Consider the following 20,615-nt stretch of genomic DNA (forward strand, 5'->3'; position numbering starts at 1 on the left):
AGAGCACCAGCCCAGAACAGTTTACATTAATTCAGTGTATATGCTCGGCACTAAAACGTCAGGAATTCAAAGTTAGTAATTATACTTTTATATTATAGTATAAAAGTTATACTATTAATTGTAGTTTTAAGCTTTTTGGAAAAAAATAATCACAGGATTTGCCAAGGTTTACCAGATCAGCACCATCAAATCTTCGAAAGATTCAAAAAGCTCTGTACTAAATACCCATTTAAAGATTTTTTCTATTTACCGAAGTTTGACTGAAGATAAGAAATGCGTCACAAAGCCAACAACTGATTAATCGATTGGTGGTCAACAAGGCTATCTATATTTTTATTTTGACATTTTTTACAGATTTTTTGGCCATCATTTTAGGTGTTTTACTGTTTTAAGATGGTGTGTCAAGCTAGATATGCTCCAACTTTTACAAATATTTCTGTTCCTTAAATGAATATTCTGGGTTCAATACAAGTTAAGCTCAATCGACAGCATTTGTGGCATAATGTTGATTACCACAAAAATATATTTCGACTCGTACCTCATTTTCATTAAAAAAAGCAAAAATCAAGGTTACAGTGAGGCACAATGGAAGTGAATGGGGCCAATTTGTGGAGGGTTTACAGTAAAAACTATATCGCCCAGCCCTATATGCAGTAAAACTTGTTGTAGTCATCAATGAGGAACATATGTTCACTGTCGGGGTCAGAGGTGTTGGGGTCGGAGGTGTTCACAATACCCAGTGCATACATCTCAATATTTGCCACGTGGGCCTCTCGTACAGCCATACCCAGCTTAACAGGTTCTCTTTTATCCGTTTGTCCATCCGTAACGAGGATGGCTACTTTTCTGACACCATTACGGGCGCTATAGAAGGCCTCTTGTGTGGCTTTGCGGATGGCGGTGCCAGTGTAGGTGCCCTCTCCCATGTATGGCATGTTCCTGATGGCCTTCTTAACATCCTGCTTGGTCATATACCTGGCCAGGTTGAACTCAAGATGGACGTCCAAGCTGTAGAGGATCAGACCGATTCTCGTAGCATTGCGACCCACGGTGACACGGTCCACCAAGGCTGTGACAAAATCTTAGATGATCTCAAAGTTTTCCGGGCCGACGCTCTCTGAGCTGTGAATCACAAAAAAACAGTTCCATGGGCCTTTCCTTGCATTTAATACCACAACCTAGAAAAATCACAAATATATAAACTCATGTAATTAAAATAAAATGTTTGTTATAATTTACTCCCCCTCATGTTGTTCTCATTTTCAATGGGGAATGGGTTTTTCCAGCTCCAAAATGAAAAAATGCTGTTTGGTCTGTTCCTTACACACAAGCTACTGTATGGTATGACTATAGAAGATTTGGAATTTTGCACACAAGTTATGTGGACTGCTTTTATGATAATTTTATGGTATAAAAATATGTCATTTTGGAAAGGACATTCTTAATAAATTCACCTTTTGTGTTCCACAGAAGACAGAAAGTCATATAGGCTTGGATGGTACAACATGAGGGTGAGTAAATGATGACAGAATTTTCATTTTAGGGTGAACTATGCCTAGTTATTTAATTTTCAAATAATTTGTTTATAGTATTAACTGTCTAAGACTCACCACAAATCTCCTTAAATACCCAATAATCTATCGTTGACTTCACAGCCGTAAACCATGGTTTACATAATTGCTATTGCTAGTCAGAGTCTGGTGGTAATAGTGGGAGGCATACTCTCATTCTAGAGAGCATTTTATTGGACAAAAATTTGGACACGCCCCTGAGTGCAAGATGAGTCATCATTATTTTTGCCATGTTTTCCGGGAACATCTGCTAAAAGATAATTTTGTCAACTTTGAGGCCTACACTAGCATGTAGATAGCCTAAAAGCTAACACACATTGACTAAAAGCCATAAAACTCAAAAAATGTAAGAATTGGTTCCCTTTCAATTTGTGAGTTAGTATTTTAATTCAACTGACCACACCCACCACAATGTTGAATTCGAATTTAAAGAGGAAGAGCAATTTACTAAACTGCAATTCAAAGGAATTCAACACAGTCTTTCATTAATACGTTTTGCGACAAATCTCCATTATTCCAGTGGTGAAAGTGCAGCATTGGCTGATTTCGTTTGCTTGAGTGTATGCAGTCAGTATTGCCTTATAAAAACAACACACATCCTAGTCCCCTAATGATCATTCTTGGCTTTTTTTCTTTCAACACCCGACCTTTCTTTCAACACATCAGCTCGTCAGCCTTTATGTCACTGGTGACAAGAAAAGGCCTACCGGGTCTTATACAAATATTAATAAATCATGTCCATGTTAGATTAAGAGAGAAGGAGAATGATTAATGGTTCCAAAATCACTACATCGAAACTACACTACATATCCTCCACCAGATGACCTTTAGGTACGATGCTATAGTATGTCTGGTATGTCTTAACATGACATTGCATATTTTTAGGCATTAAACTAGGTTTTATGTTTCTCGGAGAGCATGAAATGCGCTAATGTTGTCTCAACAGTATATAGGACATAAAAATAACCTCAGGTGTCAAGAACAAATTCATTTAAGTTTTAAACTCTGCATGACGTGGCATTTGCAATTTTTTTACTTCTGTAGTGTACCATATTTCAAAGTGAAGATACTAAAAGATATTGAGAAAAACTGTTAGGCAGAACTTGATTTTATGCATCAGGAATGGATTGGATCAAGAAAATGGGGCGTAACATACTAGAATGGTGTCAGTTGGTTAGAAGACCATTTTTAATTTGGAATAATGTGCAAAGATCATGTAAGTTATGTAAAATAAGACAAATAAGATAGTATATTAAAAAAGTAAATAGGGTACATTTTTATTTCATGTTGACTTTAAGAGAGGATTAGGTTACAGTATAGGTGCATTTCAGTTCCATTATAAATCTACGTAAAGTAAATAATAATAAAAAAAAGATCATTATGTCATTTTGAGTGGGGTTCAAAAGTCTTTTAGAGTACACTTATTAAAATGCTTCTATTTCTCATTTTTCAATCACAAGTTTGTGCAAAACATGATAATGTTATCCAGCATGATTTGAGAATATTCCAATGAGCGTCTTGTGTGCTTCAATGGAAACAAGGACATCTGACCGTCTTTACAAAGGAGTTAACATATCACAAATTTGCTTGTATGATTAGTGACCTAGACATAGTTTAAAATCTTCAATTATTATGTTTCTTTGTTTAGAAAATTCACAAAAACTTACTGTACATTCCAGGTTTAAATTCAATTTTGAGAGATTTTCAATGTGGACTTTAGAACCCCGCTGTGAGGAACCAATAATTCCTGGATATTCTATTATCTTTTATGCATTTCCTTTATCTTCCAAAGAAAGCTCTAGAAGGTTTGATGTATTCAGTCATGTTTTTATCACATCATGCATACTTAAAAACACAATTCAAGTAAAAGTTTTTTATGGATCTTGGCAGACAAATAAAACAGTAGTCATGCATATTATCTCACTACATGTAAACAAAGTAGTGCCCCACCTTGCCCATCATGTTTCTGGGTTGAAGTCTGCCCCCTGGTCTTCACACGTGTTGGTCCGGTTCTTTCCTCATATAACTCCTGAGCCCAGACACTCAGCAAACCCAAACACAATAGAAACCAGTGCAGTGTGTAAGGCATGGCTGGCACTCCTGCAAAGTAATAATATATGAATGCTCATTGAATTATAAATATTTTACAAGCAAAAAGCATGTATGGGTAAATCTCACAAAACCTTTCAAGAACATTTCAGCCCAACATCACAGAAAAGAAATAAGAAACCATTAGGACCATTAAGATTTTTTGGCATTTTTATGACAATCACATTTTCCCCAAATAATCTTATTGCCATAATGTGATTTTCTTTTAATTCTCATTACTGTAATGCAAAGCATTTAATTTAATTTAAATGGGAAAATATGTAATTATACATAATGGTAGTATTTGTTGTATTGCCTTTGATTAAGACTGATTATAGTGTTGCAGTAATAAGGATCTAATGAGAATCACCATTGAGAATAATGGAAATTTCAAAACAATACTAGGAAAAGTATTTATTGTAATAGAAATAATGTTCCAAAAAAAAAAAAAAAAAAAAAAAAAAAACCAATACGTTAATCTTATTTCTTTTGATTTTAGGGTGAAATGTGACCTGGAAATATTTTTTGGTGAAATTCACCCAGATCAGAAATTAATAGGGGTTTGGGGCAAAAATGCCACCGATATTGACAGAAATGTCATATCATCTGATTCTAGGTTTAGTTAAATATATTATCATACAAAATATGAGTTAATGCTGATTTAATTGTATAGGTAACAAACTAACTACTTAGACTGAACATGTATTTGAATTAATTGATTAAAATATTTAGCATGTATATATATATATATATATATATATATATTTAGAAAAATATGCCCTCATAAAGGTAAAAAATTACCCCAAAAATCAATTCCAGAGGGCAAATATTGCCCCTTACTAAAAAAAGTTATCAGCAATTTTCTTTGCAAATACATTTACCCATAAATACATTTTGTTTTTCTCAAGCATAAACCAAAATAATAAAAATTATAGACAATTCTCCAAGGGTATACATTTTCCAATCACACTGATATTATTAGGCCTAATATAAAAACCTGCTTAACTCATAAAGCAGCATATTACTTTCCAAGCATACTCTTTTACCCAAATAAAAAATGCTTAGCTTAAAGTCTTAATAAAAGAAGCATGCATACTTGTTATAACATGTGGAAAAAATGGCCAGCATTTGTATAAATGTAAGTAATGTATGACAAATGACTAACCTTCGGCAGCAAAGCCTCTTGCCACAAGCTACCTGCCCAGGTGTGTTGCTCAGCGGTCCAGGTACAGTGTGTGTAAGTATGTGTGTAGGTGTGAAGGAGACTCTGAAGTGAAGTGTAGTTCTGCTTGGATGAACCGAAGTAGACCACGTCCTCAGGCCCTGTGTCTGGAATTGACACAACCCATTTTCCTCCCACTTTTAAGGGGAGGAGGATCCAACAATCACTTTAGCATTGCCTACTTCCCCCCAGACATCAGAGAGATTGAATTTCACAGCTATGTAATGCAACAAGGTAGATACTTCTCACGTACCTTTTCCAAATACTTTTTTTATTGTTGTTTTTAAGCCGTTTATGCTCAGATTTTACCTTTAAAGGAATAGTTTACCAAAATACACAAAAATGAACAATTTCCTTGTCCTCGTGTCATTTCAAACCCGTATGCTGATCCCAAGAACATTTTTTGACATTAATTACATCAAAACTTGCATGGCGAGTCAATAAATCTGAACAGTAAGGGGAAGATTATCAGTGAATAATGACTGAACTTTCAATCTGTTCCTCGCACAAAGCTACCATATAGCTTTAGAAGACTTGGAGTATTGTGCACACATCATGTTGACTACATTTATGGTTTTAAAGTTGTTGTTTTTCTTTTTTTTTTTTACTTATTGGAGCTTTACAGCCATGGTAAAAATTAAAATAAAAAAAAGGTTCCACAGAAAAAATAACAGTATGGTAGCAATACTATTTCTTTCTTATTTCATGCAAAGAACTGATGTCAGCCTAGTTAAACATTTTTAATATCTAAACATCTTGTTGAGCGCGTTACCACAGAGACGTAGCGCCTGTGGAGGCTTCACACTATTCCCGCGGCATCCACGCACAACTCACCACGCGCCCCACCGAGAGTGAGAACCACATTATAGTGACCACAAGGAGGTTACCCCATGTGACTCTACCCTCCCTAGCAACTGGGCCAATTTGGTTGCTTAGGAAGCCTGACTGGAGTCACTCAGCACGCCCTGGATTCGAACTCGCAACTCCAGGGGTGGTAGTCAGCGTCAATACTCGCTGAGCTACCCAGGCCCCCAATTCTAATATAATTCTTAAGATTTTTGTTCTTGTTTCAATTATTCAAAATATGGCTCTAACAAACAGCATATGGGGTTTAGATGTACTACTGATATATGAGAATAAGGAAATATGAGTGGGGTTAGATTTACAAGTCTTTAAGCTTTCTCCAGGCATTCCACAGGATGCTACGTTGGTTGTCATGGTGATCAGGGCTTGACCCCATATCTTTTCTTCAGGAGTATTGTCATATTCTTCCATTCTGGTCATCAGGGTATAGCCCTGGCTTAAAACACCACCACAATGTAAAGTCAGTTTTTCAAGTCAAGTATAATTGTCACTGCTGTACTTTGAGAAATAGTGAGGCAAATATGCTAATATAGCAATAAGCCACGAGAGTGGCCATTTTTCAGTGCAAAGCAAAGTACCCACTTAACCATGGTAAAATCACTGTAATGCACAACCCTGAGTGGCTCATTGCTTTTATAAAACTGTTGCAATTGCAATATGATAAAAGACACCAATGTTCAATAAATAGTTACATTTATTATTATTTTTATTAATAATAATAATAATAATAATAATAAACAATTCTTCTGCAACATATTTCATTATTCAGTCATAGCGCAATTAATATAATATAATGTAGCACATTAATATTGAATTTATAATGCAGTGTTGTGGAAGCTACTTTGAAACTATTGCTTCCCAAGGTGCAAGTTACTCGTAAATTAAATTAGTCAATCTACAGTCAAGTAGTGAGCTACAAAATATTTGAGATATATAAGAAACAGAAGATGTTATATTTTGGTAACACTTTACAATAAGGTCCCATTTGTTAACATTAGTTAACATGAAATAACAATACTTATTAAGCATTTATTAATCTTAGTTAATGTTAAATAAAACATATACTAATACGTTTTTAAAATCAAAAGTTCTATTTGTTAACATTAGTTAATGCTCTATGAACTAAAATGACCTAACAATTAACAATTGTATTTGTATTAACTAACATTTTTGCCCCGAGTCCAGGATAATTTCTGACCCTGGTGTGAGTGTATGTGACCTGTGACCCAAGTGCAAGTATGATACGTGTTTGCATGTCCATAGTAAAAAGCCTAGGCTCAATTCTTCAGCTGTCAGAGCTGGGCTGACACCTTGGAATGCTTTGTTTCAGTAAAAGCAAAGCTAAATTATTCACTGCAATTTTTTACTGACTCAGTGGCACCAGAAGCTAAAAATGAGGATTTTGTGATTACGGTACTGATGGGTTGGTGCTGGAGGTGTGTAAAAGGGGGAACCCATTAGACAGAACAATCACAAATAAGATCTCTTTAATAATTGCTGGTCCTAAACTGCAATGAGATTAAATGGAGATCGAATTTGTCAAGATACCTAAGTCTGCAATCAAAAGTCTTAGATTTATATTTGATCTCAAACATTTCTTATCAAATTTCAAATGACCTGAGCTATGCAATCCACATTACTCTTACTGTACAGTGTAAGTCAACAAAATTCTCATTTTGTGCCTTTTTATTTCTGTCAATGAATTTTTGGAGAAACATCTGAGACAAAGTTAATTAAACTTCCTGAGCTATCAAAACAATCTCTGAGCAATTCAGTTTTCAACTAGGAATGGATGACATGGCATTTTCACTGAAAGTGCTAGAACAAAATGACTATATTCAGTATGACTTTAAAACTTCTTCATAACTAAGCACTTGATCAACCTTTTAATGCATACATTGGGTCTTTAGTGACCTGGGACCTCATTTCACTCCTTTTTGGAATTATGCCCACACCTCTTTAGTATTCCACAATTTATATATTCTGGATAGATTAAGTTTACTATCACAGGATATATATTTGTTTATTGCAAGACAAATGAGTCTTATATTCATACAAATGACAACCTTATTATGTTGATTTTCTATGTGACAGTGGTGAATTATCAGTATCCCATATGCTTGCACAAACATATTTTAAATGCTATTTCTTACTTAAAGGTGCACTCAGTATTTTTCTTCCTCATTTAAAAAGTTTTACTTCTGAAGAAATGAATAGTGATTTTGATACCTAGGTATAATATCTTGACCACTCATGTAAGATGAAGAGTTCAGTCAGGGGCCTCATGGGGGTAACCATGTAAGCATCACCAGGGGCGTAGCTAGGGGCCACCCCCATTGGCCATCCCACTCGCAATTGCCATTTTGGTCATTTTTTGTCTTGGGCAAATCTCAGTAACTGCCCTGCTATTGGACACTTTCATGCATAGTGAATTTCTACAATGGGATTGGTAAGTGAAAACAACTGTGTTTCAATGATGCAGCATCCATGCCAGTTGTCAGTGTAAGCCAATGAAAGCCACTTCGACATCAAAAAACTGAATGGGTGCATCTTTAAGTTGGAGCTGATGTTTCAGTGTTTAACTTGATTTACATTTGACGTGGAAGTAAACTATATGAAGTGTAACACATGAACATTATGATATGGCAATTGACATTTGGAGGTATTACTGAAGTTATGCAAGTTGTGTGTCTATTTAGACTCAAAAAGTGCCTGAGATGTGCAACTTATTTGTAGCTTATGTGCAGTGTAGCTCAATATGTATTTGAAAGACAGTTGCGTCTCATGAAATTTCAGTGTAGAAGTAATGAATCCCGCTCTATACTGTATTTGTTGCATCATCTCTTTAAGATATGAAAAATAAAACAGAGGTGTCTAATAATGTTTGGCGAAACACCCATGCAATTAAGTGTTAATGGAAAAAAGTGTTTTATATTTATAAAACGTATCAGATCACAGTAGAAGTCAATATAATTCTCTAAACTTCATAAAGCACCAAGACAATCTTAACAGTGCAGCTCAGCCACAAATTATGCATTTTTCTCAAAAGGATGACAAAGTTAAGTAAAGGCATGTCTTGGCACTCTGTAGCTGCAGTGCACTTTCTATTGTTTGATATTCCAGCTGTGAAGGGAATGAAGTTCGACACACTGGAGAGCTGTTTAAGGGTGCCAGAATGATGTTTCTTTAATAACAACAATCAAGGGTGAAATTTTGTGATTGGTCAGGTGAGACTGTGAGTGAAAGTGCAGCTGCATGTTAAGGCGTGGTTTCAGGTGAAGGTGGTGCGAGGAGCCTTTGAGCTGGGGCTTGTCCTTTGTGGTGGGATGCAAGTTTAGGCAACTGTCATTTTAGGGGTGATCCAAAATAATCACATTTCCATTTGCAGTTCAAGTTCCATTAGCCTGTAGTGTATGTCACATGATTATACACTCTTTTAGTATGTGTGTAATGCATTCTTTAAGACTCCATAGTGTCTCAGGGGTCTACTAATGTGTTTCTTATTGCTATTATTACAGTGAATTTGGCAACAGTAGGTCGAACGTTCTTCAGCTGAAATCAGTCTGTGCTAACTGCAGTTCTAACCACTGCCCCCAGTGGACTAAGCTGGAAGTGTTCTTTAACGTAAGGGCACATGTGAGCTCCAGTTTCAGGTCAAAATGTCCACAGAGGGGTGCCAAAAGCAAGTTGTAAAACGAGTTGTTTTTAGTTGTAAATACAGTCAAGAGGAATGCATATTTTATTAATCATATGCCCAAACTCCAACCATAAACCTAACTGTTAGTGTAGTAAAAATGTAATCTTAAAGAGAAAATGCAACCTCTGAATCGCGCTCATTATTGATTATGTGAACGTGATCACTTCCTGGTTCCCATGAGATTAGAACCTGTGTGTCCGAGGCTGCTTGCACAACATGCTATCATTAGCACCACAGAAAAAATTAAACACATTTGAATTGATGCAAAAATGTCTGATGGAAAATGCCACTTGTCAGTAACTCAGCAAAATGGGGTTGATATCAGAACATTCTGTAGCAACATGTCAAATTCTTATGTGATTGTGTTACCCATTTCCTTCAAGAAATGCAAATCTAGTTTGGATTTCCGTGTTTTAGGAATACTATGGCACTTTTTTGTGTTCAGTCTGTTCTTGTGGTCTATTCCAATGTCGTGATGAATATTGTTCAGATTTTGACCACAAAAGGTTAATAAAAAAGTCATGTTTTTCCCCCCTTTTATTTATGCTTAAAATGCTTTACATACATTCTAAAGTAAATGATCTTAACAGCAAAGAAAGGATAACAACATACAAAAACAAAACAGGTCACAGATCATTCAAATTCATTCCACTGTTTCCCATATAAGGCAACTTCCATATCTGAAGCACTTCTAAAGAAAAGATTGTCATGGCAATGGGGTTAACAACCACTGACCAGTGACCAGTCAGAGGTCAGGCACAGTATAAGGGCAGGTGCACTGGTCAGTTATGGCACGGACGCAAACTTGTCTCAACTCGATATGATGCATAAAATGGTGATACCAACGTACAGTAAAGAGAAGATTAAGAATTCTCACTAAAAACTCTACCAAAACACATACCAAAAGATCACATAAGGACATAGCACTTATATACCTTACCCTACAGCTTAGAGGTTAAAGATCTGATATAGTTGCCAGTTGACACCCATGAAAGACCATTCATTGTGTAGTATAAGAAAGGGTTTGGTTCTAAATCATTGGTTCTCAAGAGGTTTGGATTCAGAGCACTGATTTTACACTGGGCAATTGGTGATCTACAAAAGAAAATAGTTTATTGTACAAAAGTAAACAATGTCCCTTAAATCAAACAGTGAAATGTATTAATTTTACCATGAAATGCACAGACCAGACAACATGCAATATTATTAACATGAAATATTTCTATTGAAAATTAATGGCACAAACCACATTAATAATTACACTTTAATTTACAGTAGCAATGTTTTTTCACAACCCAATCACAACACACCTTCAATCCATTTTTTGGGTTGCGACCTACAAGTTGGGAACAGGGGTGTAAAAATTTGCTCTGACTTTGATTCAATTAGGACTCTTTACCTAATGATAAGGATGCATATAAATTATTTAGAAACGATTCAATATTATTATGAATAGTGTCTGACTGAACGTAATGACTTGATGCAAACTCACAGTACGTATTACGTAAACTCCAAAACTTCTACAAGGTGGAGCCTCAGTGCATTTTTACACTCCTAGTTGAGAACCACTGTGCTAAATGACTAAATAACCTCAATACAGGGTTCAGTCTGTGCTTAGAACAGGACTGTAATGCAAAAATATGAGTGAAAACTCTAAAGCACTAAATGCCTATTCCAAGATGCAAGAATATAATGAAAGTAAATAAATGAAAATGTGTCTACAACCAGCCAATACTGTTGGCAACCCGCTATCTATTAAAGGGGTGACCATCTTTAAACAAATCCAGATTTTCTATTTTATAAAACACATATACGCTTATAGACCAGATGACCACTTTACAATTACGCTAACAACCTGTTACCTGCCCATGTATTAGCTCAGGAATGACACTAAAATTACTAGCCAAACTACTACTAGTGACAAAATGCACATTCAAATGACAAATGTTAGCAAAATACTGTAATTCAATTCCTAAGCAAAAGACACACACACACACACACACACACACACACACACACACACACACACACAAATGCTCTTATTGTTGTTATCTTATCTTGACACTAACACTGTTTCATTATGTTGCATTAATACAGTGTGTATGGATATTGGGATGAATGGTCATTCCAATTAGCAGAGAATAGACTTATTTAGTAAAGTGCTGGTAGAAAATGGAACTAAGTTAAGCATTACATTCCTAAGTGCTTAATGGCTACAAACTAACACAGTTAAATGGTATTCGCAAGAACTGGGCTACATACAGTACATAACAGTCTAATTTATTGCATATACAAATGACAGATTACACTACCAATATAAAGTTTAACTCACCTACTACTACCGCAAACCATTAACAAACTGACCTTTTTTCCCAACAGAAGTATCCCTATTGAAGGATGACGTTCACTTAAGAAAAGTCTCATTTCATCCTAGTCTATGTGGTTTGTTTATATACTGTATATCATCTAAAGTCAGTATGAGAAAAAGATGGTTTTCAATACATCAAGGATGACTGTAATGACAGAATCTGATTATGATTTTTATCATTAAATGACTTTAATTGTAGAAATACAAATGAATTGACAGGATGGAGTGTTCAGATGATCAAGTGGTGAAGTTTGCAGTTTAACTCCTTCTCCTTTTCAAGCAGTTCACTGCTGTGCTTTTTATATGCCTTAAACTCCTAAAAACGTGATGTTAAAAAGGTTGAACATTGAAATGCTGTTGAGACTAAACTGTCCAATAAACATACAGGTTTTTCTTCTTTTTTTTTTTGGGTGCCAATACAAAGTTAACCGACCTTTTTCAGTTCATTGCATGTGTCTTCTGTCCTCTCTAAGCCATTTTGTAGTTCCTTCACTTTTAATTCACTGTTAACTGCTGCTGCCTCCAGTTCAAACCTAAAAAAAATAAAAAATGGCCAAAGAAAAAGACAAACTAAACAAAGACTCCTTGATCTTCAAGGCAAAGATCATTGCATGCACTGGGATTCACCAATGAAAACTCAATAATGTGACAGAGAGACAATCAAATATCCTATACTGATATGCATTCAGTCAAGTCGGCTTGAGTAAAAGAAAAAAAGTTATCATTTACTCATCCGCATGTTGTTCCAAACCCACTCTCTTCTGTGGAACCCAAAAGGTGATCTTAGCAGAATGTTGGAGCTTCTCTTTTCCTACAAGGAAAATGGATGGTGATTTATACTGCCAGTGCCAAGCTATAAAAAGAATAAGAAAAAGCACCATAAAAGTAGTCCATCTGAAGTATTTTTTGAGATTTAAATTTAAGTCGTTATTCACAGATAATCTTCCCCTTTGTCAGAGCTCACAAATGTCATTTGTGCTTGTGTTCGATTCAAAAATGGTGCTTTTAAATGTGTCACACCAGGTTTGACATTACTGATACCAACTGACCGATTGCAACACCGCAACTTAAAAAAAAAAAACCATCTCAAATGTGATATGACAGCTACGGCAGAAGGGAATTATCAGTGAATAACGACTAAAATTTTACCCACAAAGGAATATGTTTGGACAACTTTTACAGTATGATACTTTGATGGTGCTTTTTTGTCCTTTTTTGAGCTTGGCAGTATAAATCACCATCCACTTTTGTTGTATGAAAAAGAGCAGCTCGGACATTCTGTCTATCATCTGCTTTTGTGTTTCATGAGTGTAAATTATGTAAATGAGGTGAGTAAATGAGATGATCTCTTGCTTTAATACAAATGTCTTGGGCTTTTCATGCCAAAATCAAGTCCAGTGGTTATGCATAGATATAATACAGACAAGAGATTTATATCTCTTAATACCTGCGCTCTGCATCTACTCTGCCGCTCTCTGCCTCCTGTCTTTTCCACTCCAGCTCCTGCATTTCAGTTTGCTTGTCCTGTAACATATTACTTTACTTTAGAGAAATCATTAAACCCACATCTCGAAAAACAATTTATTGATATAGTATAACTGATTTATACGTCAAAAATAAAAAATGTAAACACGTTGCATAATTGTGAACAGATTTTACCTGTATAATTTTCCCACGCTGCAATGAGAGATCAAATAGTTCATTGTTTTCCTTCATGAGTTTGTCCAGTCTCTCTCGAGTGTCTGTGTCTCTCACTGTCTCCTTTTCCTGGGTTTGTCTTAGTCTGAGATCCAGTTCTGTTGGAGAGAAATGTGCACGAAAGACGCCATGAAATTGGCAAGTGAAGATTAGGATACGCCCCTGAGTGCTTATTATTTTTCGTCTGTTTTCCCAGAAGAAAAAGAGAAACTTTTACAGAGTGACTATTTGCACTAGGTGAAAATAGCACCTGCCACACAACGCGGCTATTTGCACTCCAATAGTCTGATGGAAACACAGAATTTGAAGACAAACTGCTTCCCTAGTGTCGCTGTAGTGGCGTGGGGTGTTAACATGGAGTGGATGTGTGTTTTTTTTTTTTTTTGTGTGCGGGTGACCCGGCTTAGAATCTGCCTTATATTCCACTTTCTCCCATCCTGTTTCCTGTTTCTTCTCTTAATATTTCCTTTAAAGGAATATTCTGTGTTCAATACAAGTTAAGCTCAATCGAAAGCATTTGTGGCATAATATTGATTACCACAAAAATGAACTTTGACTCATCCCTCCTTTTCTTAAAAAAAGTCTGTTACAGTGAGGCACTTACAATGGAAGTGAATGGGCCAATCTGTAATCATTAAAAGACTCACTGTTTCAAAAGTATAGCCACAAGACGTAAACATTATGTGTGTGTTACCTTTTCTGTGGAAAGTTATACCCAATTTTCCATGACAACATTGTCAACAAACCCTAAAACGACCTAAAAAATGCCAATTTAAACAAATTTACAGCTCAAATAATACAAAAGTTTTAACAGAAGAATTAATTTAGGTGCTTTTTTAAAATTATAAGCTTCAAATTTCTGCCTTTAAACCCTCCAAAAAATGGATAAATTAAAATGAATACATAGGATGATTTTCTCGCAGCGATGTGGTCATGATGTAGGTCAGGGAGTTTAGAGAAAGGTTTGATCCGGGTAAAATTAACCATGGTTTTACTATAGTAATATTGTAGTAACCATGTTCTTTTGGTGGAATCCATAGTTTTAAAGGAATATTACGGGTTCATATAAGTTAAGCTCATTCAACAGCATTTATGCCATAATGTTGTAGCCAGGAAATTACTTTTGGGTGGGCCTCAATAAAAATGGATGGGCCAAGTTTTAACCCAAATTTTAACAGAAAAGCGGCACATTCACACAGTTCTTTCACACTTTCACACTTAAACTATTAAACTATTATTATGAATATATAATTGAAGTCAAAGTATAATCTCTATTATTCTGGGTGGAACTGGGTATAATCGGGTGGGTCCAAGCCCACCCCGGCCCCTCTTGGCTACGCCACTGGCTAATTACCACAAAAATTAATTTTGACTTAATTAATTCCCTATTTTCAAAAAAAAAAAAAAAAAAAAGCAAAAATCGAGGATACAGTGAGGCACTTACAATGAAGTGAATGTGGTCAATTTTTTGAGGGTTTAAAGGCAGAAATGTGAAGCTTATAATTTTATAAAAGCACTTACATTAATTCTTCTGTTAAAACTTGTGTATTATTTGAGCTGTAAAGTTGTCATTTTTACAGTCATTTTAGGGTTTTAGGGTTTGTTGACATTACATCACCATGGCGACCAAGTTGTAAAATTGCCTTTAACTTTACACAGAAAAGGTTAGTAAGTGATTTTATCTCACTATGATCATGTTAACAAAGATATTGTTTATGTCTTGTGGCTATATTTTTTAAAAAGTGAGTATATTAATGTTCAAAAATTGGCCCCATTCACTTCCATTGTAAGTGCCTCACTGTAACATAGATTTTTGCTTTTTTTAAAGAAAAGTAGGGGCAAGTCAAAATAAATTTTTGTGGTTATCAATGTTATGCCGCAAATGCTGTCGATTGAGCTGAACTTGTATTGAACCCGGAACGTTCCCTGTAAGGTAAGGTTGGGGCTAGGTTTAAGGTTTGGTGTAGGGTGTCTGTGGGACTCTAAATAAACACAATAAACACGCTGTAGTGATGCCCTATACTGTATGTTAGTATTCAATTGGGGTCCAAACAGTACCTGTCAGGGTTCAGCCACTTCTGTTGGTTGTGTTTTTGTTGTCTTTGTGGCTGAGCTCTGACACTCATGTTTAGTGTCTTGTCTAGTCTGTGTGAGAATGCATGGCTCACCCTTTTGGCATTGTCATGCATTCTCTTTTCTTGTTGTTTATTGGGACGAGTGCATTGTTCTTATGTCATCCTTGCAGCATGCACTTGTGCCAATTGTTTGTATCTGTCCCATGTCATCTGTCGTTTGGCATGAGCGCATGTTGCCTTGAAGTCTCTGGCAATATGCACTTGTGTCATTTGCATGTTTGTGTCTGTGAGAGCGCTTGGCTTTGTTTAGTTTCCATATTGCCACGTGTCTCTCAGTCTTGCGTCATACCCCGCCTCCTTGTCTGCTCATTATTAGTACATTTGTTTCACCTGGCCTTTGTTAACCTGTTTTATTTTTCTCCCTATATTAGCTGCTCGTGTATGCTGTCCTGTGCTGGATTGTTTCGTTCTCTTCTGTCGTCGAGTGCTCGTGTCTTCTGTCTTTCTTCCCTGTCGGTTCAAGTTTTTAGTTTGGTTTTGTTTTTACTTTTTCTACATTGAAGGAATTTTTGGTTATGTTTGTTTTCTTTTTATTTAAATAAAAGCTCATTTTTGCTATCTGAGTTTGGGTCCTCCATTCAAACACCCCAATCCATGACAGTTTCTGCCACTATTTTCACAGGGGTGCGAAAAGCATCAAACACTATTTGCACTTAGTGCAAAGAAGATGCTTTTTGTTGCAATTTACACTCTGTACAGTAAATAGCATCAATCTCTATTTGCAAAAGTGTAAATAGCCTCTGCCAAACTTTTAGGAGTACACCAGCAAATAGATGGCCTCAAAACTTATAGATATGGTCTTAAAACCACAAAAATGTTATTGTTATTGTCTTACCTGCGCACATCTCAACTGCATTCTTGAGCTGTTTTTGAGCATCGTTTAGTTCATTCTTCAATGATGCCTCTTTGATCTGATGGAGATTCATCAGTTCCTTCAGTTTAATCTGAAAACCTGTTGTCTTCTTCCTGTTGAGATCATAAAAATTATTGGAGGGACAAACTGGAGTGACTGTACTAAATTAAAAAATGTACTAGAGCAGTGGTTCTCAACTGGTTTTGCTCCAGGACCCAGATTTTAATTTTGACAACAAGTGGCGACCCAACACAAAACTGTTTATTTATCCTTCTATCCTAATTCTGTACATTTATATGGTTAGTTGCATTTTATTATTTGCATTTAGCATTGTTTTTCTTGCTTTCCATGACCCTGTCAGAACAGACGTTCTGGGATTGGGTTGCCTGCGACCCACCACTTGAGAACCACTGTACAGTTGAGAACCGTTTCTTACTGATACTCTATTTCAAATTTCTTATGCTGTTTCGCCAAGTCTTTGAGTTCTTGGGTGAGTTTGAGGATGATCTCCTCTTTTTCTTGTAGTTCTTTGCTGAAAAGATTTTGATTTTCTTCTCTCAGTCCCTCATTCTCTTTAGCCAGCTTTGCATTCTGGCTTTTGTACTCATCCTTGAAGTTGATCAACTCATTGTGGTTTGCGGCCAGGTCCATGAATCTCTGTTCCAGCTGTTCGGATTTCTTCCTCTCGTTCTCCAGCTCGACCTGAACGTTGGCTCTCAGGTTCTCCAACTCTGCGTTGATGTTTTCCAAAGCCTGACAGCGCAGAAGCATCTCGTCTGCTCTGTGCTTCAGAATGCAGATCAGAGAAGACTGTTCGTCGATTCTTGAATGCAACACGTCTGCCTCTGTTCTCTCTTCGTGCGAAAGACTTCTGAGTTTTTCCAGGGCTTGGTGGACATCATCCATATCCTTATAGGAAAGAATAGAAATGGTTGTATCTTAGAACAGGGTTAAATTTGCATGTAAAAATATGATCTCCTTTTAGTCTACACTGTTATGAGCATGTGATTTTATTAGACCACACAAATGATTTCTGTTTATTTTGGGAGTTACATATAATTTGTTTTAGTCTGTATATTGCATGTACATAGGTGAGATGCTGCAACAGAAATTGTCCTCAGAAGGGACAATAAAGATTTACTAACTAACTATAATTGTGTGAAACTGGCTCCAATTAGTGGTTGAAAAATATTGGTTTATTATTTGCTTATTATATTATTTAGAGAGCAGGGTGGCTGATGGCCAATATAAAACAATTTCATGAAAGAAAATGCAGTGTACATTAAATGACTTTATGGGGACAGTATTCCTCAATTTACTAAAAACATATTTGAATTACTTGAATAACTTTTGTTAATGTGCCAAAAGGGCACATTTATAGTCCTACATAAGTAACTCAAAAATGTATTATGAAGGTACATATTAACCAAAAGGTTCAACTGTGTTCTCAGGACAAGGGCATATTTATTAAATGGCAGGTTGTTTCATGATGTAGTTTTGTGCAGTGTGTTAATTACAATATTTGCTCAAAACAATTCTTTATTTTTTATAAGATACCTTTTAATTTAGTTCACTGTTTAAATTTGCTGAGAATAGGCTATTTAATGCAAGTTCCCATTGCGACAACTTCCCCCAGATAATATGTAAGTCCTTTTTTTTTTTTTACTATAAAATCTCATCCCTGCCCAGTAGGTGTCGATATACATGAAGAATGCAAATAGCCCCCCCCCCCCCCAAAATAAAAAATCTGAGGTGAGTAGAGTGCCGTTTGAAAGTGGAGATTTATAGTAAAAAATGACATAAATATTGATCTGTTTCTCACCTACACTTATCATATCACTTCTGAAGACATGGATTTAACCACTAGGTATAAATTACTTTTAGGCTGCTTTATGTGCTTTTTGGAGCTTTGGACCCTTTTGACTTGCATTGTATGAACCCACAGAGCTGAAATATTCTTCTAAAAACCTTGTTTGTTTCACAGAAGAAAGAAAATCATACACATCTGGGATGGCATGAGGGTGACTAAATGAAGAGAACATTTTCATGTTTGGGTGAACTATACCTTTAAATTATTTTTTCCTCTGAGCATTAACAGTGAAAAATGTTGATGTTTTTTTTATTATTTTTTTTTAAGCCAAGACCTATATTGAAATTGACTTTCAAAAATAAACCTACCCTGTGAAATATTCACTGGGGTAAAAAAAAAAAAAAAAAAAAAAAAAATATATATATATATATATATATATATATATATATATATATATATATATATATATATATATTTTTTTTTTTTTTTTTCTATATAACTATACACGTTTCCCCAGTAAAACTGACACAAACGGTTGCTTTTAGAGCTCACAAACTGAAAGCAGAGAAAAATAAAACCTTTAGTTTTCTTTAAAACATTTTTTTTCAAAGGATAGCCGTAAAAAAAAAAAAAAAAAAATAATAATAATAATAATAATAATAATAATAATAATATATATATATATATATATATATATATATATATATATATATATATATATATATATATATATATATATATAGTAATAATAAAAACAATTGGGCAGAAATTAAATTCACCAGTTGCTTTGTGCATTATGCATGAGTGCATTATGTGTCAAACCACGACTTTTCACGTCGAGGTTAATCGAACATGACAGGTATTGTATACCTATGTGACAGCTGCATAAACAGTTTTGAATGAATGTAATATGCACTCAGTCTGTAACATACCTGTTTTGTGTCTTTGATCATCGTTTTGAGGTCTATAGGATTTTTCGTAGGGGATGTCATTTGGAAATAGGCTGCCATGGCTATATGTGTTGCAGAATAATCCGGTTTGTCACAAAGGCGTCTCGACTGCAATGAGCTGCAGTGATACAATGGCTTGTGTGGCTATACAAAGTTTCTCCGGTTGCCCCTAGCAACAGCGAATTCAGTCGCTATTATTCCGCTTGTTTTCTGCCCTCGTTCGTAGATAATGGTCACTTACACTTGAGAATCTGATAAAATAAAGGCATTTTAAAATTCGACAAAGACGTAGCCTATAACACGCTCCGTTGGTACAGATACGTCTGCGTTTGTGTTTTGTTTCACTGGGTATATGGAGATGTAGCTGTAGTGCTCCAAATACCACTAGATGGCTCCACCACACAACTTCTTTAGAGTGTACCTCTCAGCATCTATCTATCTATCTATCTATCTATCACACATTCACTTGCATTGTGAGGACCTACAGATCTGAGATATTCTTCTAAAAATCTTCATTTGTGTTCTTCTGAAGAAAGGAAGTCATACACATCTGGGATGGCATGAGGGTGAGTAAATAATGAGAGAATTTTCATTTTTGGGTGAACTATCCCTTTAAATGTTTTATGAATTATGTACGGTATATGTTTAATTTGTGGAATTTATCATAACTTTTACATACTGACTTGTCCTCAAATAAAAATAATAATAAAAAGTTAATCTAAACTGTTATTGTGTTTATTTCAGTCTTATCAAATATATATACACCGATCAGCCACAACATTAAAACCACCTGCCTAATATTGTGTAGGTCTCCATTCTGACATGCTTTTATGACATGCGGTTATCTGAGTAACCATAGACTCTGGCAGTTCGAACCATTGTGGCCATTCTCTGTTGACCTCTCTCATCAACAAGGCATTTCCGTCCACAGAACTGCCCCTCACTGGATGTTTTTTGTTTTCGGCACCATTCTGAGTAAATTCTAGAGACTGTTGTGTGTTAAAATCCCAGAAGATCAGCAGTTACAGAAATACTCAAACCAGCCCGTCTGGCACCAACAATCATGCCACAATCCAAATCACTGAGATCAATTTTTTTTTTTTTTTTTTTTTTTTCCATTCTGATGGTTGATGTGAACATTAACTGAAGCTCCTGACCCATATCTGCATGATTGTATGCACTGCACTGCTGCCACATGATTGGCTGATTAGATAATCACATGGATGATTGTTGGTGCCAGAAACGCCTTGTTGACGAGAGAGGTCAACAGAGAATGGCCATACGGGTTATTTTCAACCTAGCCAAATTTAGAGTGTAACTAATTGATTGATTGATTGATTGATTTGACCTTGTTAATTT

The 20,615-nt window shown here is 35.6% G+C and overlaps 2 protein-coding genes across 2 annotated transcripts in view; both read right to left on the reverse strand.

The window, feature by feature from the left end:
• LOC127448416 (ceramide synthase 6-like) overlaps positions 1-20,615 on the reverse strand; it is a 427,716-nt gene that overhangs the window by 156,513 nt on the left and 250,588 nt on the right. The gene's annotated exons all lie outside the window — the stretch shown is intronic.
• LOC127448429 (coiled-coil domain-containing protein 89-like) lies at positions 9,979-19,476 on the reverse strand. The gene is made up of 7 exons (XM_051710935.1): positions 19,239-19,476; positions 16,933-17,405; positions 16,479-16,609; positions 13,470-13,606; positions 13,258-13,334; positions 12,244-12,343; positions 9,979-12,126 (listed from the first exon to the last, which is right to left on the reverse strand). The coding sequence occupies exons 1-7, from the start codon at positions 19,314-19,316 to the stop codon at positions 12,040-12,042; spliced, it is 1,083 nt and encodes a 360-aa protein (XP_051566895.1). The 5' UTR covers positions 19,317-19,476; the 3' UTR covers positions 9,979-12,039.

The sequence above is a fragment of the Myxocyprinus asiaticus genome, chromosome 11, assembly GCF_019703515.2.
Source record: "Myxocyprinus asiaticus isolate MX2 ecotype Aquarium Trade chromosome 11, UBuf_Myxa_2, whole genome shotgun sequence".
NCBI classification, from domain to species: domain Eukaryota; kingdom Metazoa; phylum Chordata; class Actinopteri; order Cypriniformes; family Catostomidae; genus Myxocyprinus; species Myxocyprinus asiaticus.

What these genes read in the sequence shown, in the direction of transcription:
- LOC127448429 (XM_051710935.1), bottom strand. Translation starts at nt 19,316, where the DNA reads ATGGCAGCCTATTTCCAAATGACATCCCCTACGAAAAATCCTATAGAC. An exon ending in AGCGTGGGAAAATTATACAG is followed by an intron (nt 13,335 to 13,469) that starts GTAAAATCTGTT and finishes AATATGTTACAG; the next exon opens with GACAAGCAAACTGAAATGCA. An exon ending in AGAGTAGATGCAGAGCGCAG is followed by an intron (nt 12,344 to 13,257) that starts GTATTAAGAGAT and finishes TATTTTTTTTAG; the next exon opens with GTTTGAACTGGAGGCAGCAG.